This window comes from Suncus etruscus, chromosome 8 (assembly GCF_024139225.1).
Source record: "Suncus etruscus isolate mSunEtr1 chromosome 8, mSunEtr1.pri.cur, whole genome shotgun sequence".
Lineage (NCBI taxonomy): Eukaryota > Metazoa > Chordata > Mammalia > Eulipotyphla > Soricidae > Suncus > Suncus etruscus.
This window is the reverse complement of record NC_064855.1, coordinates 52,592,539-52,618,532: the sequence shown is the minus strand read 5'-3', so window position 1 is coordinate 52,618,532 and position 25,994 is coordinate 52,592,539. Positions and strand designations below refer to the sequence as shown.

Sequence of the window (25,994 nt, the reverse complement as noted above, 5' to 3'; positions counted from 1 at the left end):
TCTTATATTGTAAAAACCCTAGTACCTGACTTATGGCTTATGGGAGCTAGTACTTCTTTGGATGTTCTGAACTGTGACTTTTGAGAATTTTTTTTTTTTTTTTTTTTGTTTTTGGGTCACACCCGGCAGTGCTCAGGGGTTATTCCTGGCTCCAGGCTCAGAAATTGCTCCTGGCAGGCACGGGGGACCATACGGGACGCTGGGATTTGAACCGATGTCCTCCTGCATGAAAGGCAAACGTCTTACCTCCATGCTATCTCTCCAGCCCCCTTTTTGAGAATTTCTTCTCAGTTGAAATCCACTGATTAAATAATGGGAGCCAAGGACTAAGTAGGATTAACACTATATGTATATGTAAATATGTATTAAATATGTATATGTAAATATATATTAACACGTATATACATATATGCATGTATATATGAATGTTTTTACAGAAAATATATTTCCACACATTGAAGAACAGTAGTAAATATAATAATTTTAAAATGTATATACTTAGAAAAAACCCCACAAAATTGCTTCAATATCTTAAAAACAAAATAATGTTGCACAGAAATTTTTCTATTCTGCCAAATCCTTAAAATAGTTAAATCTTTCAGACCAAATACAACCATGTGCTGATACTGTAAGAGGTATAGGTTGGATATAAATATGATTTATGCTTTATTTACTCTTTAGAAAACTTCAACTGTTTCTTTTCTTATTCTCCCTCCTTGCTTCAAAGCAAATATTCTTGTAAATGTCAAACAGTTTGGAAATAAGCCACCTTTGTAGGTTTCTTCCTTCTATTTGTTGGGGATATTTTGAACTTCAAGAATCTTTTAGTTGAAGATTAGTCTGAATATTACAATTTTTATCTTGGACAAAACTGACAACCCCCCCTCCATGAAAACTTCTGACAAGCAGTTGATGTTTAAAATTTTTGGTTCTAGCTTTAGAGAGTATTGCACCATTTTATTTAAATCATCAATGTGATCTTGCAATTTTCTCTTCTTAGTTTAATTTGCCCTGTACTAGTTAATCTGAAACTTTCAATATAAAATTTGGGCTATTTTGTTCAAATACACCTTGATTTGAGAGATTAAATTTTATTTCATTGTTGGTAGTAGAAATCACACACACAAAAGGAACTTTTAGATGTTTTAGTGTATATAAAAAAGTATGTTACAGACTAAAGAGATTATACAGGAAGTAAAGCACTTGTCTTGCATGCACCACAGATCACCTGAGTATCACCAGCAATGATCCTTTAGCACAGAACCAAAAGTATGCTCTGATCGCAGCTCAGTGTAATCCCACAACAAAAAGTCTGATATTACAGTAACCATATTTTAATAACCCAAAATTTAATGCAATGCTTAAATATTAATCCCATGAAAGAAAAGATCTAACACAGATATCCAGAGCTATTTGTTATTACTGTTGTAGTTGAATGGTTACAATAGTAGTATTTACGCTATGCTTTCCAAAATGAATGTCCTTCCACCACCACCAGTGTTCAAGACTCTCCATCACTGTTTTAGTGTCACTTCTAGTGTACCTCTTATTACCCTCCCCACACTCTTTCTTGGGAACCTTATTCTGTATTCAAATTCAAAAAGTTTGGGTGAGATTATCTAGTAATAATTTTTCTCCCTCTGACTGATTTTGCTGACCATGATCCCTTTTTGTTCTATCTAACTTGTAGCAAAAGACAAAATTTCACTTATTTTTATAGTTTTGTCATACTCCAGAGTGATTATATACCATAGTTTTTCTATTCACTGATCTGTTGTCAAATATGGTTATTTCTATGTCTTAGTTTTTGTAACTTGCAGTTGATTTATGATTAGAAATGATGGTAAAACATAAATTAAAAAAGTTTTTTTTACAAAATTAAAATCACAATCACATTAGCTGTGTTAAGACAAAGCTGCATCTCTTCTGATGGATCAGGAACTTAGAATTATCATTATAATAAAAGCAGTAAGATTTGGGGACAGGTATATTTAATGTAAGTATATCCACCCAATTTGAGAGAACTTTATTAACATAGAGAAACTTTTAGTGATTTTTTTTTCTGAGTTCCTGAAGAAAGAGTGAATTCTAAATGACAGCTCTGCATGGTGTATGATCTCGCAGTGGTCCTCAAACTATGGCCCGCGGGCCACATATTGTATTTGTATCTGTTTTGTTTCTTCATTGCAAAATAAGATATATGCAGTGTGCATAAGAATTCGTTCATAAGTTTTGTTTTTACTATAGTCAGACCCTCCAATGGTCTGAGGGACAGTGAACTGGCCCCATTTAAAAAGTTTGAGGACCCCTGCTAGAGTGTGGTGGCCAGCACCTTCTGCTCCTTTAGCTGTTGATTTCTTCTTAGGTCACTAACATTACTTAACACAATCTTACACCCTTCTGGTCATTGAATATGATTAGTCAGGCAGAAGAGTCAAAAAGTGACAGCAGATTAAATACACATTTCTTTTCATTACTGTTACTTAAACCAGACCAGCCTTCCTTTTCAAAGTTGTCATATTAAAAAAATCATGTGTATGGGGCTGGAGCAGTGGCACAAGTGGTAAGGCATCTGCTTTGCACGCACTAGCCTAGGACAGACAGCAGTCGATCCCTCAGCATCCCATATGGTAATTCCTGAGCATCACCGGGTGTGGCCCAAATACCAAATAAAAAATCATATGCTTTATCTAAATGTTTTAAAAAGCTTCTTTTTGGGAGAGCGGAGATGAATGAATGGGCAATGCTTGGGCTATTCCAGGTGGTGCTCTGACCCTCAGTTTTACTTTAAATCGACTTGTTACATATTTTTAAACTGTTACTTATTCTTCTTTTGAATTACTTTTTCCTGAAGTTTTCTTTGTTGAAATGTAAGCCACATTGTTTTTGTTTAGAATTTCAAGTATCTTAAGTGTTAACTGTATTCGCAAGTAACCATACATCTCTAGTAAAGAATTCTGACCAAGACAGGCTTTGCCAGCTATTTTATGGCTGTCAACTATGTTGGGAAGCTTTTAGGATATTTTTCACATAGAGATGGTCCCAATCTGATGTCTTCCAGCATGTGTGTGATGAGAAATAATTAACATCTCATAAGTTACTGATTCCAAGTAATGACGATTTTTTCCCTTTTGTTTTTGGGGGAACTGCACTGTTAGATTAATAGAGCCTCATATGACTGTAGCTGAATAACATATTTGGTCACATAGTGATGCCTAACTTAAGTAGCAATTTTGCATTTGAGATCACTTTGATCTTCATTATTCAATTTTATTTTAGGCAGGTTATTTGGGTCATTTTTTAATAAGAAGTCAAAATTTTTATAAACTTATAGAATTTAAATGAACTTATTACGTAAGTTTTTCATAAACTGTGGACTACAACTGAGGTCAGTAGACCATAGTTAAAAACCACTGGTCCAGGGGACTTGTGAAAGGCCACAGACTAGGCTTTGAGAATAAATTTTGCAACTCTTTCTAGCCAGTATCACAACCATATCCTCTCACCATAAATTCTTCAGCACACCACTCTGTTACAGTTCTCACAAATGTATTTCTGATGACTAAAAGTCTTGAGTAAAGCATATTTGGGATTAGTAATAATTTCCTAGGTGACGAGAAGATTTACTAATTAATCCTGTTGTACAATTTTTAATGAGAGGTTATAAAAATATGCTTTAGAGTATGTATGTACATTTTAACATTGGAATGTTAAAGTTTTGATAACATGCAGAAATGTACTTTCCTATTTGGTTTGTACTTTTCCTATTTGGTTCACTTATTTTATGTGAATGCTTATTATGTGGTTCTAACTGATTGCACAATTAATTTTCAAATAGAATAAGAACTTAGATAAAATTAAATGAGCTGTGCTGAATTAGTCTAAGGTCACTTTACCTGCAATTACAAAGGCTTTTAAACATTTTCTATGTATGCCTTATTACAAAGCCTTAAAAACATAGAAAAAACATTATAAAGACCTTAATTTCAACATACAGTGACTTAACTTATGAAAGCTGTATATAGGAGCAGTGATTTAATAATTTATCATTGCTCTAAATATGTGCTACTTTTGTATTTGTAATCAAATTATACTTGGTACTTTGTGTATTTTTATTAAATAATTTTCTGTTAAAAATTAATTCTGGGCCAGAGTGATAGCTCATCGGTAGGGCGTTTGGCTTGCATGCAGCTGACCCAGGACCAACCCTAGTTCGATCACTGGCATCCCATGTGGTTCCCCCAAGCCTGCCAGGAGCAATTTCTGAGCACAGAGCGAAGATTAATTTCTGAGCGTCTCCGAGAGTGGTCCAAAAACACCAATAAATAAATAAATTAAAAAATAAAATTTAATTCTAATTATCACCGTTTCTTAGATTTATTGGATATATTACCAGCAAACAATATTGTAAGATATTTGGGAACCAGAGAAATCGTTCTGTGGCTGAGATGCTTGCCTTGCATACAGCTGATCTGGGTCCAATCTCCAGCCCTACACATGGTTTTCTAAGCATGCCAGGAGTTATTCCTAGTTCAGGAGTATGTCCTCCAAAAACAAAACAAAAGATTTTTTTTTTTTTTGGTTTTTGGGCCACACCCGGCGGTGCCCAGAGGTTACTCCTGGCTGTCTGCTCAGAAATAGCTCCTGGCAGGCACGGGGGACCATATGGGACACCGGGATTTGAACCAACCACCTTTGGTCCTGGATCGGCTGCTTGCAAGGCAAACACCGCTGTGCTATCTCTCCGGGCCCAACAAAAGATATTTGAAGTGTACTTTGTGATGTTTTTTTAATGTCTATATTTTATGAAAGAATTCCACTGGTTTGTTTAGTTAACATAATCATTATTTCATAATCTATTGTTTGACAACATTTATATTCTACTCGGCAATTTTTTTGTATGTATAATAGTACCACAGCCATATTCTTATCTTATTCTTTTATTTTTTTTAATTCTTTTATCTTGTTCTTAGATTTAAAGTTTATAACTTGAAAATTGAACTCTTTCAGGACATTTTATTCATAAGCATTTGCAAAATGTCATCCTAGTGCCAATATATCAGTTCTTAACCCTGTGTCAATGAGAGAAAAGAAAGGCTGATTATTTTTCTTGCTTTTGGAACTTGACAGCACAGCATGTGTAGTGCACACATCAACCTTATAAACGCCTTGTAAGTGACATAGCTATTGCATTCTGATCCCTTTTCAGTTTTGAAATGATCTTAGGTGACCAGTATAGGTGATTTTGAAGTTTCATGCAAATATAAATACTTTTAAAGCTCAAATAATACTCTGTGTGTTGAACTCAATTTCATATCTGCTTGAGAACTATGCAATTAGATAAAATATTTTTATCACTAATTGAAAATGAAGAGAAAAATGATTGACTTTCCCCAGAATGTTTATCTTTGTGAATAGGACAGGTTAAAAGTAACTTCTAGTAGGTTACTTCTAACCTCGTAATTTCTTTTCTTTTTTTGTTTTTTTGGGTCACACCCGGCAGCGCTCAGGGGTTACTCCTGGCCCTACGCTCAGAAATTGCTCCTGGCAGGCTCGGGGGGCCATATAGGATTCAAGATTTGAATCCCCATCCTTCTGCATGCAAATCAAACACTCTACCTCCATGCTAAATCTCCGGCCCCATAACCTCATAATTTCTAACATATGGCATTTCAAATATAATTTTCCCTGTTTCCATTATTTTATATATAATCTTCATTGTTTTTTGTAGTCTCTGGGACACACCCTTTATTTTCAGGTCTTAGTCTTGACTATTTAGGAATCACTCCTAGTTGTGCTTGTACAACCATAAACAGTGATAAATCTAACTTGGGTGAGCTGTGTACAAGGTAAGCACCTTACCTGCTTGCTGTACTATTTCTGTGGTGTATGATCAGCTACTTTTTATTTTTATTTGTAGAAGACAAATATTAGTAGAAAAAACAATTGGTTTTGCTTCAGTCCCTATTTAAATCTATTTCTTCCTTAGGAGAGAGTTATGTGTGTGGCTCAATTGAGCCCTTCAAGAAACTTGAGTACACCAAGAATGTGAACCCCAATTGGTCGGTGAACGTCAAGACCACCTCAGCTTCTCGGGCTGTGTCCTCCCTGGCCACTGCTAAAGGAAGTCCTTCAGAGGTGAGAGAGAACAAGGATTTCATTCGACCCAAGTTGGTCACCATCATCAGAAGTGGAGTGAAGCCACGCAAAGCTGTCCGAATTCTGCTGAACAAGAAAACCGCTCATTCCTTTGAGCAGGTTCTCACCGATATAACTGACGCCATCAAGCTGGATTCAGGAGTGGTGAAACGTCTGTACACTCTGGATGGGAAGCAGGTAAGCGTGCATATGTTTTTCCAAACAAGAACTAGGGAACTATATGGGATATAACCGGGATTTGAATTAGTCATTTTACTACAATAAATTGTAATATTTGAATAGCTATTGAACTCAAAATAGTGTAAGGATGGAATGTCCTAATTTTATTCTTAGGGAAAAAAAGTGAAAAACCCTATCTCTGAGGCAGACATAATTACTTATGCCTAAATACTAAAAATTGCATTTTTAGTTATTGTTAAATGTAAATGGTACTTTTTAACTATTGGTTTTTATTTTTTTTTTCATTTATTAATTATTTCTTATAGCCTCGGAAATAACTGGGATGTAGAGGTAAATTCTAAAAAAAGAAAAAAAATCCATTTCTTTGATCTAACTCTTATAATTTTATGTCAGTAACATTAACTAGTAAGATTTTATAGATTTTCCTTTCTTTTTTTTTTTTTTTTTTTTGAGCCACACCTGACGGTACTCCTGGCTCTGTGCTCAGAGTGACTTACTCCTGGCAGGCTGTGGGAACCACCTGGGAAGTTAGGGATTGAACCTAGGATTGTCGCATGCAAGGCAAATGCCCTACTCTCTGTGCTATTGCTCCAACCCCTATAGATTCCTGTAAAGCATACCTAAGGAAGAAAATATTTCTATTTGGATGGCTATTAGTAGTATATTTCCAGAATGCTATATATCTTGCATTGAAAACATAATTTCAGAACTAAAATATAAAAGGGATTCTTTAGCTATGAAAAATACATAAATTGACTTGGATGAGTGAACATTTTATTATGGCTTTCTCAGATGAACCTAAATGAAACCTTCAGTAAAGATTTAATGGACTCTGAATGAAAATAAACCAATGTGTAAAATGTGACTTTCTAGTTAATGGTCCAGTCTTTTGCAGTGTCTTTTGTTTAATATTTATTTCAACAAAAATCTTTGATAAAATTTAGATTGATTTATTTTTTATTTTACTTGGGGATAGTTCTGGGCCATATCCAGTGGTATGGCTCTCTGCTAAGGAGTCATCCCTGGTAAAGCTCAAGGGATCATATGTGATACAAGGGCTCTAACCAGGTTTGGGTGCATATAATGCAAGCACCAAAAACTGCACTGTCTCCCTGTCCCTTAGATGCTCTAAATAAATAATTTTGAGGAAATGGGAATTACTTATGTGGCATATATGTTAAATAAATAAATTAAAATTAATCTTATTAAATAGAAGACTCATTCAAGTCTTTGAAGTTTAACATATTCAAATTTATGAATTGGAAATTGATGCTAATGCTAGAAAGAGTATTAGTCATAAAAGAATCCTCACCCTCTAAGGATCCATTCAAATAGTTTAAATCATCAAATTCATTAGAAAAGATAGAGTATGTGCATCTTGTTTATTGCTATTGGTCAGTTTTCTTGTCTTGGAAAACTTTCCCTAAATCATAGATAAGAAATCTGAGGATTGACTTTCCCAGTTTTTTAGCTCTAATTGGTTGTAGCTTGAATATTATCTATCTGTTTGTTAGAGTAGAATTTGTTGACAGCTTTGGCAGAGAATAAGTCACTTTCCATGAATTTTCATATGGTGTGTTGCTTTGCCTTAATGGGTGGCACCTCGCCATTGCCATCAGCATCCGTATGGCTGAAAATGGGACATAACTCTTAAAATCACTACTTTTTTTTGGGGGGGTCACACCTGGCAGTGCTCAGGGGTTACTCCTGGCTCTATGCTCAGAAATTGATCCTGGTAGGCTCAGGGGACCATATGGGATGCTGGGATTCAAACTATTGACCTTCTGCATGAAAGGCAAATGCCTTACCTCCATGTTATCTCTCCGGTCCCATACTTATTTTACCTCCTTAAAAACCGTGTTTTATAACAAAAATTTGTGTGTTCACTTGATTGTACAGCAGGGCAGTGAATGCCCCATAAGGTTAAGAGGTAAGTGATAAGAAAGTCCACTGTTTATGAATTGCTTGTAGCTTATGAATTATAGCATGACTAAATTGTCAAGGTTCACATTTATACATTTAAGCTATTCTCTAGTTCTCTTTGTTATGAATCCCCCAAGTATTTTATACTTCTGCATTTTTGTGTATGGGACTTCTCTCTAGATGAGAGTTCACTTGTATACATTGGAAATTAGAGTTATGAGCTGGGGCAATAAATAACCCAAAAGCCTGAGTGTTTTACTGTGTAGAAGACTTGAATTTAATCTCTATAAGCACAGGATCTCACAAACATTCTGTCAGTGACACTGTGGTAGAGTACTGTACATTAGTAGCTTCTGAGCCCTGCCAGGTATGGGAGTGAAAAAAGGAAGGAAGGAAAAATTGCAAGAGAATTCATACTCATTAGTTTTCCTCCTTCTTATACTTTTAGGATTTGGGAAGATTGAAATTGCTGCATACTGAAATACTGTAATATTTTAGCTAAGTCCAACATATTTATTCCAAAAATAGATGCTTTGATATTCTTACTGGTTCTTATTTTTAGGAATTTATCTATTTGTTTGTTAGCTGTATTTTACAATAGTTGTTTTGCTATGGTTTGCATGTAATTGATTCAATATAATGGATAAGAATTGAAGGTTTATTGTCAAAAGACCAAGATACAAATCATAGTTCAGATAGAAATTATTTATTTTTTTAGCAAACCACTTACCTTAGTCTTATTATACTCAGTAATATACAATGACATAATTACTTCTGTTTCATAGAGTACTTGTCAAATCAACTATAATAATACAGAAAACAGGTTTATGTTTTAGTAATTATTAGCTTTTTTGAGCCTTATCCAACAAGTCTTACATATAATAGAGCCTTTAAATAGTAGAATTGTTTGAATATATTGCTCAATTTAGCTGATTAGTATACTAAGATATGGAATTCATGGGAAAAAAAACAACAACTAACTTGTCCAAGACCACATAGATATAAATGGGGAGTTGGCAACTGACCCTGCCTCTTTTTAAAGCTTTTTATAACTACTGTATCAGCACTAGTTTGAAGCACCAAACAAATGTAACTGTACTAAAAAGAATTTACATAATCTGTCCTTGGTATATCATCAGGGCTTTCTACTACATACTTTTTTTTCCAGCAGTCATTCTGCTAACTGCGGCATTCAACTATTTTTGTGGAAGTTGCGTTCAATTGGCTACTGAAACATTTTCTCTATTGTGTGGCATGCTCTCTTTATAGTATGAGGCAAAAAGCTGCAGAGGAATTAGATAATAAACTGTAAAGAATATAAAGACTTTTTTGCTGGGCTCCCAGTGGGAACAAAGATACTTCCTCATGGACCCCAGGAGTCTTTAGAATCCATCTGATCAAAAGAGAAATATGTTCCCTTGCATGGTCTGTTAGAGTAGAATTTGTTGACAGTTTTGGCAGAGACATGCTAAGTCTCTGAGAATAAGTCACTTTCTATAATTTTTTTTTGGGGGGGGCCACACCTGCTTGATGCTACTCCTGGCTAAACTCTCAGAAATCGCCCCTGGCTTGGGGGGACATATGGGACGCCGGGGATTGAACCGTGGTCGTGATCTTTCCTTGGCTAGCGTTTGCAAGGCAGACACCTTACCTCCAGCGCCACTTTTCCGGCCCCACTTTCTATAAATTTTCATATGGTGTGTTGCTTTGTCCTAGCGGGTGGCATCTCATCATTGCCATCAGCGTCCAACATGGCTAAGAATGGGATATAACCCTTAAGATCACAACTTATATTACCTCTTTAAAAAATGTATTTAAAACAAAATTTGTGTGTTCACTTGATTGTACGGCAGGGCAGTAAATGCGCCATAAGTTTAGGAAGTAAGTTATATTAATCTTGAATAAAACCAGAATTGTCAAAAAATTACTTGGGATAAATTGTAGAAATCAAGACATTTGAGCAGACATGTCTTTTTACATGATCTCCAGGGAGCTCATGGTTGTGTCCATAGGATGGGAACTGAGAAATCAAGATATTGTGATACTAAAACTGTCTGCAAGCTTACCAAGAGGTGATCCAGAGATGGCCACCAGAGCCACGTGCTGTTTACTTGTATTGCTGTCACCTTGTGACCTCCTTAGTTGTCTTAGTTTTGCTTAAGCCCTAAGTTTCAAAGTTCATTATGACTTTAGGCTTTTTGGTGGGGTGGGAGTGGGAGGTGTAGTTTAGCATCTGAGATAATAAAATCAACATATCTGAAATGCTATTTACCATCCCAAGACATTTTGCTGGAAGCTGTAGTTTCCCAGACAACTGCTGTGGCTCATGATTATTGAATTGGGAGCGAGCCCTTTCTGAAGCTTTCAACTCCATTCTTTATTCAATTGGAATGAAGCTTTAGTGAAGGGCTGCCTTAACCTTGTCTCCTTGCACCCTCATAAACCTTTCAGGGCAACTCTTCTTGCCATATAATCAGGCATTTTGCTTTCATGGTGAGAAAGTCAAGGGAATGCTTACTGTATCTTCTTTTCAATGTTTCATTATTTATCTATCTGGGCCTTGATTAAGGGTCCCCCAAAGAGAAAGTGAGCATGTTTTATTGCAGGTTAAAATTGTAATCTCACACCACTTTCCTTCAGTTCTAAGGGAGGTTATTGAAGAATGAGCATCTCTTCTGCTGGTTCCAGTTCAGACTGTAGATGTTGTAAATTTTCTGTGGGTCATTTACTTACTCTGTCTGGCTCTTTCAAGAAGTCATTTGATGTCTGGAGTGATAGATAGGGTTTTTGCCTTATACTTGGCCAACACAGGACCGACCCCCGTTTGATTCTTGGCATCCCATATGGTCCTCAAGCCTGCCAGGAGCGATTTCTGAGTGCAGAGCCAGGAGTGAACTCTGATGTGAAACAAAATGTCAATAAAAATAATTAAGTTTACATTTAAAATGCCAAATTATAAGACATTAGAGGACATGATTTATTAGAACTCAGTGAAAAATCTTGTTTAAAAAAAGCAGCTTAAGTTTTGTTCTTGTTTTGGGGTACATCTAGAGGTCCTCAGGGGTTACTCCTGTCTCTGAATTCAGAATCTTCCTTGGCAGGCTTGGGGGAATCATATAGGATGCCATAGATAAAACCCAGGTTGGCTGTGTGCAATCCAGGTCATTGGCATGTAAGGCAAATGCCCTACCCACTGACTGTGCTATTGCTCCAGAGTCAACATTAATTCTTTCAAATTAACTGCTTAGTTATTATTTCCTAGTCTGAGTTCCTCTGCTGTATAATTAAATAATGGTGCCTTGCTGTGATATATATTTTAAACTTAGCTTAGTCTCAGCAAAAGTCAATTTTCTATAATTGAATTCTAATTTACCATAAAATGAGTTCTAAGTTATCTTAGAATTCATATACCATCTGTAGGTATGTTTCTGAAATGCTGTGGTTTGTGGAGACCAATTTCAGTGACTTTACCAGACTTATGGGATTTGGGTAAATTTCCTAGTAGAGTATTCAGGTTGAAGAAATTATGTTAGTACTCTGCTTTAGTGATTATGCTTATAAACTCAGGGTATTAATTATTTTTGTAATGAGGAAATTTGCTTAGGTATCTCTGATTGAAGACTGCAATACCACAATATGGAGGGAAAATACAAGTTTTTATAGACTTTTTTTTATAGATTTTTAAATATGTATCATTAAAAAGAGGAGACTTGGATTAATGTCTATTTCTAACTATAGTGGAATCTATCCTCTTTAGATAAATAAATTCACAAAAAAATACTGTTTACTCTTCTGTATACTGGAAATAGTAATAGTGTTCTCCAAGTGAGGAGAGTTGCTTTAAGTATTTCCTACATTGCTTCAGCCATTACGCGTGCAAAGCCGAGTTAATCAATATGTTCAATCAGTTTAAAAATTGGTGATAGGCCAATATGAGACTTGCATGAATAACATGGCTTAATTATTGCAGAACCTTCAGTGTTCAAGTGTTCAGTGTTCAAGGTTATTTGTGATAATAAAATATAATATGTTGTAGCAGATTTTTCTGATTATTTTAAATCCTGGAAACTCAAATCAAAAAAGGAAATTTTAGGAATTAAATGGAACTTTAAAAATCTAATTTAAAATCGGAACTGTTTTATAAATGAAATCCACAGAAAAAAGGAAAAATGGGAGGTTTATGTTTTAATTGACTTGTTCCATTGTGAGTCTAATGTATGATCATAGTAAAGAACTTTGAAGCAGGGACCAGAGCAAGCCGTAAGGCATCTATCTGCCTTGTGTGTGCTAGCCTAAAATGGACTTAGGTTCGATCCCCCAGTGTCCCATCTGGCCAAGCCAGGAGCGATTTCTGAGTTGCATAGTCAGGGGTAGCTCCTGAGTGTCACCATGTGTGGCCCAAAAAGCAAAAAAAAAAAAAAAAAAAAAAAAAAAAGAACTTTGAAGCAAACAAGGAAATATTAAGGTAAGTTATAATGACTTATTGAAATATGTTGTGATGTTTTATTTGCAAGCTAGCCTTTTACTTAAAATTTTCTGATGTCATATACAATTTGATTTCTTGCTTGCATGTAATTTAATGTGACGATTTGTATATTCACATGAGATAGGTCTTAAAACTGTTATGCTATTTTCTCTCTTAACTTGTTATTTATTGCTCAGTGTGAATATAATTAGAAGGCAAGTTTCTCAGGCAATTTTCTCAAAAAACATCATCTGTTCTGACCTGAGGATAAGAGTAGTGCTCTGAAGTTAGATTGGGACGTAAGTGACTATTAAGATGTTTAATGTAACCAGTTCCTGGAGATTGAAAGTACCTGAGATTTCACCTGCAGTGTCTTTAGCACTTTCCAGGAAAAATAATATAGACTAGTCATTTTTGCTTTGAGTTATAAGAATAAGCATCTTGGAGAAAGAAAATTAAAAAATTTAAATAAATAAATTTTTTTGAATCACTATTAGATACACAATTACAAAGTTGTTCATAATAGAGTTCCGTCGTACGTTGTCTGTAGTTTCACCAGTGCATATTTCCAGCCACCAATGCCCCCTGTTTTCCTCCCGAACCTTCCTCACCTGCCTCTATGGCAAACATTTTCCTCTCTCTCTTTAACCCTTCTCTTTCTCTTAGGTCTGAGCAATAGCATGGTAGGTAGTGTGTTTGCCTTGCACACAGCCGACCTGAATAGAACTGAGTTCAATCTCCAGCATCCCATATGGTCCCCTGAGCTCAATAGGACTGATTCTTGAGTGCAGAGCCAGGAGTAACACCTGAGCACTTGTAGGTGTGTTTAAAAAAAAGTTTAAATAAACAAACAGAAAAACAACAAAACAACAACAAAAAACACCTCTCTCTCTCTCGTAACTTAGATTTTTATAAGAAGATTATGAAATTCTAGGGCATATTTGTTCCAATAAGTGATTATTTTACTCTTTAGTTAATTTTTAATTTATTTAATTTTACTAAATTTATCTTGGCAGATAGTAAAAGAAAGTAAAATCTTTGTTTAAGAAAGTATTTAGGGGCCGGAGTGGCGGCGCAGCAGTAGGGCATGTGCTAACCTAGCACTGACCACTAACTGTGGTTCAATCTCCTGGCATCCCATATGATTGCCAAGCCAGAAGCAATTTCTGAGTGCATAGCCAGGAGTAACTTCCTGAGCGTCACCAGGTGTGGCCCTAAAAGCAAAAAAATAAAATAAAATAAAATAAAAAAGAAAAGAAAATGAAAATATTTAAGGAGGGCTGGAGTCATAGCACAGTGGTAGAACCTTTGCCTTGCAAGTGTCCAACCCTGGATATACCCTGGTTTGATTCCTGGTATACCATATGGTCCCCCATGCCTGCCAGGAGTGATTTCTGAGCTCAGAGCCAGGAATAACCCTTGAGCGCAGCCGGGTGTGACCCAAAATCAAACAAACAAACAAACAAACAAAAAAGCCCCAAAAGAAAATATTTAAGGAGATTAAAACACAAGGTAATCAATCTTTAGCTGAAAATAATAGACTATGATATAGTACAGAGGGTAGAGCATTTGTTTTTGCATGCAACTGACCTGACTCTCTCACACCCCATCTAAGCTCTCCAAGCCCTCTAAATTCTCCAAGCCCTGTCATGAGTGATCCCTGAGTCAGCCGCCAGCCCTGAACACTGTCAAGTGTGATTAAAAAAAAAATAGACATTTTATTTTACTTCTGGAATTAGAAATTAGTTCTACAACAGATAAAAGTTGCAAACATAAATTGCTCAAGTATACGCTGTACACACATTCTTAAAAAAATCCTATTGAACTGGAAGAGATAGTACAGTGGGCAGGACACTTGCTTGCATATGACTGACTGGGATTTGGTCCACACTTTCCTGAGTACCGAGCCAGGAATAAGTCTTGATCACTGATAGATTTGGTCTAAAAGCTAACAACCTCCAAACAAACCAAAAAACCATTCTACCATGATTTGCCCTAGGAGAACAGCAATAGTAACACCAGTAAGCTTGTAGAAATGCTGACTCTATCCTACATATACTGAACCAGAATATGTATTTTGACAAAATCCTTCATGATTGATATATATACATTAAAGGTGAAAAATTTCTGTCCAGGTTGTCTTGAACAATATGAATGGAAAATCATAATTTACAGACCTAAAGATGATAGCTCCTAGCTATTACAAAGTAGATAGAATTTAAATATCAATTCTGCTTATTTAGCAGTTTTATTCTCCTCACAAAGTCAGTATTAATATCAGATGGCAAGACATAATTGCCATCAACAATGTTCTGGAAAACAGCCAGTCCATTAGTATGAAAGGTGTACCCATTTTCAAATCCAGACTCCTGGACAAGTATGTGCAGAAGATGGATGTTTTTTCTGTGGGAGAAAAAACAAAAGTTAAAAGATGCATGAATTCTACAATAAAATGCTTATCCTGAAGAAGAGATTAATATATGTGGTTGCCACAAAATCCACGGTCATGACATTAGAAGTTATCTATATCCTCTCCACAATATGCTTTACAAATCTAATATTTTCCTCATGGTTCCTCTGGTTGTGTTCCATGGGAATGATTGGAAGTCATTAAAACTCTTCTAAGAGTTGCTTTTAGATTTCCAAATGTTGTCAAGCAGAGTTCCTATGTATACATGCATACAATAAAAAAGTCTTAACATGAAAGATAGCCAGAAGAACACAGGAAATACTTTAATGTGAGTACAGGAAATGGAGGAGTAACTTTTGAGAATATTTTCTAGTTAGCATATCTAAAGATTTATTGCTGAAAGTCTTATGTATTGCCATCTTGTCTATGGAGAACAAAGTTGAGAGAAATTGATATGAAAAAACCACTTGTAGTCAGAATTGGAGTGGCTTTCTTCCATGCATCCTGGGCGCTTGGAATACTGAAGTGATGTAGATTATTTTAGTCAGTTGGCTGCAAACCCCTTTGGGCAGATGTGGTTTACAAACTGACACACAATGCTCAGATACTCCATCAACCAGGATTATTTTTTCTTTGGGAAGATCAGACTTTCTCTCGGATTCCAGAAACAAATCAAATAAAAGATTTTAGAAATAAGCAAGGTCTTTCAGAAGGTTCATTTTTATCATTAACTTGTGAAATGAGTGACCTTGGAGAAAAAAAAAAGATTATTTCTCAACTTTTTCTTGGATTGTTAAACTGGGGAAGGATTACTGTGGAAATGTTGGTCACTTTTTCTTTAGAAACATTATCGTCTTCTATATCAAAAATTCCCTTTCTCCTTTCTTCACATTTCAGATCATATTGGTCAGTTTAGGCACTGAGTATTAAATACATGCATTGCATTCATTGTTTAAACTCGTGATGCTATTTGTAACAGTTTTTAACCTTATAGAAAAATATCAGAAATATCACTGCTCATGCCTTTGGGATACGTTCAAATAATGAAATCTGATCTTCAACATTTTCTTACTGTGCAGTGCCCATTATTGACTGTGGTCAAAAATGTGGATCAAAATTTCATATTAAGATGGTTAAACCTTCAATTTTTCACCTAAATGCTTTCCATTACTGAGAATATGTGTGCTTGTGTAGATGCGTTAGATAGCTAGATATCTACTGAGCTTAAACTCTGTCCAGGAGTTTCAACTTTTGTTTCAACTTTTAGTGACAAGAGTTGGAAGAATCAAGCTGAAATCATAAGTGAAAGAATCATTTTAGGATTCTCTGGGTTCATAGCTAGAATAACTCATTCTCGTGGTTGCAAATTCATAGAAGTAGGAGAAGATTGCTATGGTTACTTTATCTGAGCTTGTCTTCGCATTGCTTATAAAAATGTGATTTAAAAACAGCTAAACTGGACTATTTTTATGTTTCATTTCATTTTCTTATATTTTTTTGTTTTTGTTTTGGGGACACTCCCAACAATGCTCGGGGTTTACTCCTGGCTCTGTGCTCAGAAATTACCCCTACCAGGTTCTGGGTACCATATGGGATGTCGGGGATTGAACCTAAATTGGCTACATCCAAGGCAAATGGCCTACCCACTTTGCTATTGTTCCAGTCAGTTTTATTTCATTTTTCATGGATCAAGTAATCCTTTACAGTTGTTGTTGAGTATCTGTGTATGGATTGTCCTCAGTAAACTCAAAATTGAGCTGCCATTCTCAAGGTCTTAAACTTGCTTTTTGTAAAAGGAAAATACTTTTTGTACTTTAATGATTGCATATCTCATTCTCTGATGCTTCTGATCTCTGGAAGAACCTTACTGTAAATGACCCCACTGTAGATGGATGCTGATTCTCTGACCTTTCCTTTATTCTGTTTGCCTTATGACTTTGTTTAGCACCAGCTGAAGTATGTCTCACTAGTTTTGAAATGTACTACCAGCTCTGGGCTAGTAGATGAGAAATAACAAATGCTAATGAATCAAAAGTTGGAAGATACTTTCTCTTAGAATAGCTGGGAACAGTTGGCTTGAAGCTTGCTAAGCAATGGTATTTTCAGAAAGGTAAAAGAATGATGTTTCTCTTGGTGAAGAAAGTAAAATTATTCCTTATATCAAATTCAATCCGATTATAATGACACCAACAAGAATAGAACAGCGGCTTCTGCTTCTTAATAGTTGCCCATATGCCAGGCAGTCACTAGAGACTTCTCCTTTACTATTTGACTGGACTATGTGATAGATAATTCGGAGAGTTCTTATTTAATATTAATATTGAATATTGGGACTTTAAGTCAAATTATATATATATATATAAATCAGTTTTCTCAGACTAATTGATAGACAATATATCAGAAACTTTTAAATATAGACCCCTAAATGCCTTCATTTAGACTCATACATTTATTTATTTTTCATCCAAGTTTTTATAATATTTTATTTTTAATCACCATTATTAAATTTCAGGCATTTGATATCCCCTTTACCACCCTCTCCACTCCCCCCCCAAAATCCCCCAGCTTGCCTCTAGAGCAGGCACTTTCCCCCTCTATCACTGCCGTGTGTTTCTTTCCCTATATTATCTCCCCAGCTCCAATCCAGTGGCAAGCTTCTTATTGAAACACAGTTCTGCTTTTTATTTCTATTGCCTGTTGGGCTTTGTTATTCCCTTATGAAGCTTCGTTATTTTCTACATGTGAGACAGTTCATTCTATGTTTGTTCTCTTTTTGAGTAACTTCACCCAAAATGATACTTTTCAGACTGATTCACATGTATCAGCAAATTGCATAACTATCTTTTCTTACTCCTGAGTTGTATTACATTATGTATATGTAGTATGTTTTTTATCCAGTTATCTGGGCACTTGGATTGTTTGCAGATTCTGGTTACTGTGAATAGTGCTGAAATGAACATCAGACTGCAGATGTCTTTCCTAGATTGGGTTTTTGGACCCTTGGAATATATTCCGAGGAGTGGGATTGCTGAGCTTTATGGAAACTCCACTGATAGATTTTTGGGTAATGACTATATTGACTTCCAAAAAGGCTGATCTAGTGGACATTCCCACAAGCAGAAAATGAGGAATGAGGTACTTTCCCCCCACATCTTTGTCAATACCAGTTGTTCTTTTTGATTAGTACTAGTCTCTGTGGTGTGAGGTGGTATATCATGTTGTTTTGATTTGTATGTCCCTGATGATTAATGATATGGAATATTTTTCATGTACCTATGACCATTTGTAGAAATTTGATGTGTTTGTGATTTTATTTTTGTCTTAAAGTAGTCCCTTCAGTTTTCTTGTAAAGTTAGTCTTGAGTTTATGAAGTTATGATGTTTCAGACTTTTGTTTATTTGTAAAGTTGTATTTTGTTTCTTCTGAAAAAAGTCTGAATGTCTGACTGGGTAAAGTATTCTTGGTGAGGCATTCATATTTTATTGATTTTTTAAAAACTATATCCAACTGTTTTTGGTGTAAGATTTACAGGTAAGTCTGCTGTAACTCTTAAGGATGGTCCTTTTATATAATCTTGTTTCTTTAAATATTTTGTCTCTGTTGATCTTGGTGTCTTAAATATTCTATCTCTACATGACACCTTCTAATTAGAATGTGTCACTTGATGTCTTTCTACTGGGGTCTCTTTTACCTGGTATCCTTTAAGTCTCTTGAATCTGGGTGCATGGGCTCATCTCTGGAAACTTCTCAGTAATAATTTCTTTTTTTTGTTTTTGTTTTTGGGCAACACCCAATGACTCTCAGGGGTTACTCCTGGCTATGTGCTCAGAAATTGCTCCTGGCTTGAGGGGACCATATGGGACGCTGGGGGATAGAACCACGGTCCCTCCTAGGCTAGAGCATATAAGGCAGACGCCTTATGCCTGCGCCACTGCTCTGGCCAATAATTTCCTTAATTATTGCTTCTACATTAAAATTACCTTCCTGGTCTTCTGGAACCCTGATGAGTCTAATGTTCATCCTTATAATTCATTCCAGAGTTTTTATTTTGAGGTATTTTACCATTTTCTGCTGTTATCTGGAGGTTTTCAGTATCATCTTGGAGCTCACTGGTTTTATCCTCAGCTACTTTTACTCTTCTGCTGAGTCCTTCCAGTGAGTTTTTCAGTTCACCTATCAAATATTTTTTCTGGCATTTCTGTTCATAGTTTCCTCATTTTTGCCTTATATCCTCTTGTATTTTATTCACTGTCTGTTCTGTTGTTTGTTTGTTTTTTTAATTTGTTTTGGGCTATACACTCAGCACTGATCAGGGATTATTTCTAGATCTACACTCAGGAATCACTCTTGTCAGGCACTGGAGATTATATGGGATGTGGGGATCAAACCCAGATCTACTGTGTGCAAAGCAAACATCCTACCAACTCTGGCCCTCCAATTTTTCTTTGAGCTTCTTAAACATCTTCAGCATTTCCTCTCTAAAGTTCTTACCACAGAGATTTTATAGCTGGTTATTACTGGTTGAGTCATTCAGATGGGACTATGAACTAAATCTGTTTGAAATTTTGGAGAAAATTGAGAAACCAGGAGAAAACCCTTACACAAACTACAATAAATATTGGCTCTTATTATAATTGCTTTTTCTTTCCTTTTCAACATTTTACCAAAAGAACTTTAGTTGTTGAAATGGTATTTTTCAATGGCATTCTGATTCTTATCCTTAATTTACAGATGCAGAAACAGAGGGAACATAATCAACCAATGCTATTATTGCTTCAGTCTGATACAGTGCAATACTTTATATGGTGTTTAGAAAACGTTTTGAGTACAAAATTCATGTGTCCCTCTTTTACATAGCAGTACATGCCTATTGCTATTTATTAGCTCACTTTTCCCTTTGGAGTTTAAAAATATTTGTGCAATAATCAAATTCTTGTGGTCTGTCAATAATAAACCGGAACAGGTTGCCAAAAGAATAGTAAATGTTGAAAAAGCTTCTAAAATATCATTTTTTCCCTCAGTTTTTCTTGCTATTTTGATGACTTAGAAAATAAAATTCTGAGTAATTTTCAAAAGCTCCTAATAATTTTTTTGTGAAATTATCATAAATAGTTCTATTATCAGTATGGAAAGAGGAATTATCCTTCTGACAAATGTCACTATCATATATAAAAAGAATATTTGTTTAATTTTAAATACGTTAATTTAAAATGTTTATAGTTTTTTAAATAGGCGTGTTGGTGTCTTTTTAATAGATACATGACATCGTTTACAGAGACTGGGGCTGAATGGGATGATTATGAATTGAGTTCTGGAGGCCTGGGTTTAATCCCCAGCACTGAATGATCTCAAGATTACTTTGGGCTGATGCTCCTCCAACTTCAAACTCTGAGCTTAGTGTAATACTTGTGCCCTGCTAGGTGTGACCCACAGACAAATAAAAATGGTCAAGTTTACATACTCTGAAGTTTATTCATTATAAGTGTATTAGTCAGTAATTGTGATGAAGTCACTGGGCAGTCACTCCATAATCCAAAGCTCGGTTCCTTTTCTCATAGGATGTGTGCATGCCTGTTGGTACCCAATTCCAGCTTTCTAATTTCAGCAACTTTTCAATGTTATTATCTTCTTTCTATATATATTTATAGAAGTTACCATTTTGTATCTTTGAAGTCAATGGCATAATTACAAATTTTTACTGAGTTCAATCTCTTACCTTCACTGCATCATTACCAGCTCATTGTAAACAAGACTGCAGTTTCCTGTGATAATCTAAGGAACTTTAAGCAGAAAAGGTTATGCTTGCCTTCAGTTTTAGCACTGTGAACCTTTATTGTCTTCTCATTCTTTGTAAATGTACCTTCAAAGAGTATGGCAGAATGCAATCAGAGTTGCCCTCCAATGCCCAGTTCTGCATCACAGAGGTCAGTGGCTCACTTCTGCTCTCTTCATGCTCCATTGTCATTACTTTCTCAGTCCCAAATACTATTTGTATGATGATTAGATTTTGGTTTCTATTAGCATGTTTCCCTCTGTATATCCTTTTGCTTTTTAATAATAATTAAAATATGCTTGCAGAGTGATTTGTTTGTATTTTGGGTGAGATCCAATTATTTGGTAATCTCTCTCCCTATTCACGGTGCCTTCTCCACTTGTTTCATTACTTCACTATTCAACATACTGAATACATTTTATTACATATTTCTCCTTCTTAAGATTTGCTTGTACATTGTGAAGGATTATATTACAATATTCTGTCATATAGTAGAGGTGCCCCTAGGGGCATTCTGTTCATTGAATGCCTTTGTGGATTAGTGCTCATATGCTGCTGATTCCAGAGAAATTTGTATATTTACCACTGTCTTTTTTTTTCTATTTCTCCAAGATTATCTTCAAACCCCAAATAAGGGTTAAATACAGGGTGGGGAAGAGAAGCTAGTGGTTGGCTTTTATGCAAAGGCACTGGGTTTGTTTATTTGTTGTTGTTGTTTTTGTAGGCACCATTTTGCCAACGATGAGGTGCTAATATTGATTCCTAGATGTTCTTCCCTTTCCTGGTAATCTTTCTATTCATAGAACAAAAGGATCTATGGTCAGTTGTATCTGCATTGTAGAAAATCATATATAAAACACTCTTTTTTTTTTTTTTTTGGTTTTTGGGCCACACCCAGCAGTGCTCAGGGGTTACTCCTGGCTGTCTGCTCAGAAATAGCTCCTGGCAGGCACAAGGGATTCAAACCAACCACTTTTGGTCCTGGATCGGCTGCTTGCAAGGCAAATGCTGTTGTGCTATCTCTCTGGGCCCTAAAACACTCTTTTCCAAGCTATTTGAACTAGATTGCAATTTTAAAGTTTCCTTTTGAGGAGGGTTAGTTTTTTTAACATGTAAAGCTGAATGTTCCTTTTATTTAATAATCCCTTTCCAACAGAGCAGAACATGACAGAATGGCCAGACAGTGGACCAAAAGATATGCTACATAAATGGGGTTTTCATATATCTTACATTATTTGTCTGCCACAGAAAGAGCTGCTTATGATTTTGAAAGGGTGGGGGAGGGTGGGAGTTGGTAAAAAGTAGGGTATTTCTATAACAGATATTATTCAGTCTTATTCCTAAAATTTTTGTTGTAACTTAAGGTATCTTGCTACAGTAGACAGATTTGGTGATTGCAACTCTTAAAACTCATTAGTTCTGCAATATTAGCTGAAACTTAGTACAGAGAAGACCAAACATTTGGGTTTGGTTGCTTGTAGTCTGTAAATTTCAAACAGCCTATTTTGTGCAGATTACATATACATACACAGCCATTTATGTGAAGACCTTCCACAGCCACACTCTTGCGATTTGTTTTCCTTTCTTTGATGGAAACGTTTTAGAGACTGTCATTTCATATATAATAAAATGGACACATGGCTGTCAGACACCATATAGGAGATTAATTGTATATTTTATTTTATAAACCAATCTACTTTATTGTGGAAATATTAGAGGTTTGATCAGGACTTGTGAAAAACCTGTAGTAAAATACCTTAAGCTGTTAACTGTAAAGCGTGGACTAGACTTATTCAGTGGATTGGTTATATGTTGTGGACTACTTAAGTCTGCATTTGTTACTGTACTAATAAACAATATTAAAAAAAAAAGTGATGACAGGAAGTAGTAATAGCAAAATGGAATGTTTGACCAATTCTAGTGGCATAAATTAGAGGGAATTTGGATCAGCTGGCTATGTGCAAGTTGCACAAGTACCTTACCTGCTTATTATCTCTCTGGCTCCAAATATTTTTCTTTTTCATGTATGTGTGGAGCACACCCAGTAAATCTCAGTGTTTCTTTATGGCTCAGTGTTTAGAAGTTACCCTTGATAACTCAGGGGACCATATGTGATACTGGGGATTTAATCCCAGTCTTCTTCATGTAAAACAAATGCTTTACCCACTATACCATTTCTCCAGTCCTTATATTTTCTAAGTGATCAAGTGCTTCTCAGCTAATAGATAGTTTTGCATCAACCAGGTCAAGGGTAGAGAATCTTTCCACCATGGCTCTTTTAGATATTTGTAACACCATTAGGAGTCATGCACCACAGACAGATGGGCTGTGGGCAACTGGAGAGAAGCATCTGTGTTTGTCCCTTTGTGTATCATGGCCAGACCACAGGAGGAAAAAAAAACATAGAAAAAAAACCCTGTCCTAGGTTTTTAAAAATATTTTAAACATTTTTTTTTATCAATCTGGAAGAAAGTTTGGAACACAGAATTTACTTGCAGGAGGCCTTGGTTTGATTGACCCTTGGTATTAAGGTATTAAGGTACCCAGTACCTTAAGTGGCTTATCTCTGAGCCCTGGGCTGGGAGAAGACCTGAATGAGCCCTGTCAGGTGCCCTCAAATATCCAAAAGTAACACAAATCCTTACAAAGCTGAATATTAATTAAACACTATTTTTAAAAGAAAATCCACTATATAGGTATCACATGTGTATCAAGTACCCATGCTCCATAGTGAGTGACTATCCAACGAGAATTTCTGGCCCATTTCTCAGTAAATTGGTTGTCACTTATGGGCCACCTTGAGCTGTTTTAATTTTTATGTTTGTATAGAGTTACATTGTTCACTTTTTCACTCAGTCCTATATTATCAAATTTTATTCATAGCAAATCATTGAGGAAAAGAAGTTAAGAAACAGACTACAAAGTTATAATTATGCTACTTTATATAGTACATTAACATGTTCTTAGCACTTAAGAATCATATTTAAGATAAAATATAATTACAATTTTACCCAATTTTAGTTAATTTTATTTACTAAAATTAAAGCTATTTGTATTTATTCCTTTATAGAGGGAGACCATGACTGGGATATTTACTCTAGCAAAGGCTCCATTTACTGATTCTAAGACTTTGATTTACTCAATGTAATATTGGTATTACCAAGCATATAATGACATCTATCACTCAATGTGAAAATACATACCATCTTCACTATTCTAGAAGAGTTCTCAAATAATTTGACAGTCCATTATAAATATGGCATACTGCCAACTTCAAAAGTCAGCTATGAGAACTTTCCACTGATGGATTTTAAGCCATTGATCACATAAGCCAATTATTTATTTATTCTTTGATATAGGAGTAAAACTTAAAGAACATTACACTTGGTTCGTTGTGATTATAGCTATGAAATATTATTGTTTTGTATTTGATAAGGCCTAGTTATCAACGATCTGAACTATACCATTCTATCTAAGCCCCTTTGCCAAGATATATATATTTTTTTCTCATTCAGCCCGTGCCTGTTTTGTGTGGTTTGGTTCCTTACAACAGTGAGTGTCTTAGATATTTATGAGATAGTTTAGTGTTTGATTTAATATGAAAAAAGAAGAGAGGGGGCCCAGAGAGATAGCATGGAGGTAAGGTGTTTGCCTTGCATGCAGAAGGATAGTAGTTCGAATCCCGGCATCCCATATGGTCCCCTGAGCCTGCCAGGAGCGATTTCAGAGCATAGAGCTAGGAGTAATCCCTGAGCATTACTGGGTGTAACCCAAAAATCAAACACCCCCCCTAAAAAAGAAGAGAGAAGTAAAAAGAAAAAAGAGAGAGCAGAAAAAAAAGTAAAGAAGAGGAAAGTCATCTTCCATGAATAAGAGACATGCCATAAGCATGAAGGTAGAAATTGATAAAATGGAAAGTCAATTTAATTTGCTTAACAACTGAAGAATACAGTTATTTGATGTACTTTACTGACTGTTATCAGTAGTCTGTGCATTTTTTTTTATTTAACCAACTGTATTACATACATGATTGTATTTGGGTTTCAGTCATCACCAGTACAACATTCCCATCACCAATGTCCCAAATCTCCCTCCTCCCCATCCAACCCCCACCTATACTCTAGATAGGCTATTTCCCTCGTACATTCTCATTATTAGCATAGTTCAAAACGTAGTTATTTCTCTAACTAAACTCACCCCTGTATGTGGTGAGCTTCATGAGGTGAGCTGTAACTTCCAGCTATTTTCTCTTTTGTGTCTGAAAGTTATTATTGCAAGAATGTCTTTCATTTTTCTTAAAACCCATAGATGAGTGAGATCATTCTGTGTCTTTCTCTCTCTCTGACTTATTTCACTCAGCATAATAGATTCCATGTACATCCATGTATAGGAAAATTTCATGACTTCATCTCTCCTGACAGCTGCATAATATTCCATTGTGTGTATGTACCACAGTTACTTTAGCCATTCATCTATTAAAGGGTATCTTGGCTGTTTCCAGAGTCTTGCTATGGTAAATAGTGCTGCAATAAATATAGGTGTAAGGAAGGGATTTTTGTGTTGTATTATGGTGTTCCTAGGGTATATTCCTAGGAGTGGTATAGCTTGGTTGTATGGGAGCTCGATTTCCAGTTTTCGGAGGGATCTCCATATTGCTTTTCATAAAGGTTGAACTAAACAGCATTCCCACCAGCAGTGGATAAAAGTTCCATTCTCTCCACATCTCCGCCAACACTGCTTGTTCTCATTCTTTGTGATGTGTGCCAATCTCTGGGGTGTGAGGTGGTACCTCATAGTTGTTTTGATTTGCATCTCCCTGATGTGGAGCATTTATTCATGTGTCTTTTGGTCATACGTATTTCTTCTTTATCAAAGTGTCTGTCCATTTCTTCTCCCCATTTTTCGATGGGATTAGATTTTTTTCTTGTAAATTTCTGTCAGTGCCTTGTATATTTTGGAGATTAGCCCCTTATCTGATGGTTATTGGGTGAATAGTTTCTCCCACTCAGTAGGGTGCTCTTGTATCCTGGGTGGTATTTATTTTGAGGTGCAGAAGCTTCTCAGATTAATATATTCCCATCTGT

General features: G+C 35.7%; 1 protein-coding gene across 1 annotated transcript in view; it reads left to right on the top strand.

Annotated features, from left to right (window-relative positions):
• DCLK1 (doublecortin like kinase 1) overlaps window positions 1–25,994 on the top strand; it is a 404,307-nt gene that overhangs the window by 10,356 nt on the left and 367,957 nt on the right. The window contains 1 exon segment of the mRNA XM_049778893.1: window positions 5,962–6,336. Within this exon segment, the coding sequence (XP_049634850.1) occupies window positions 5,962–6,336 (375 nt within the window).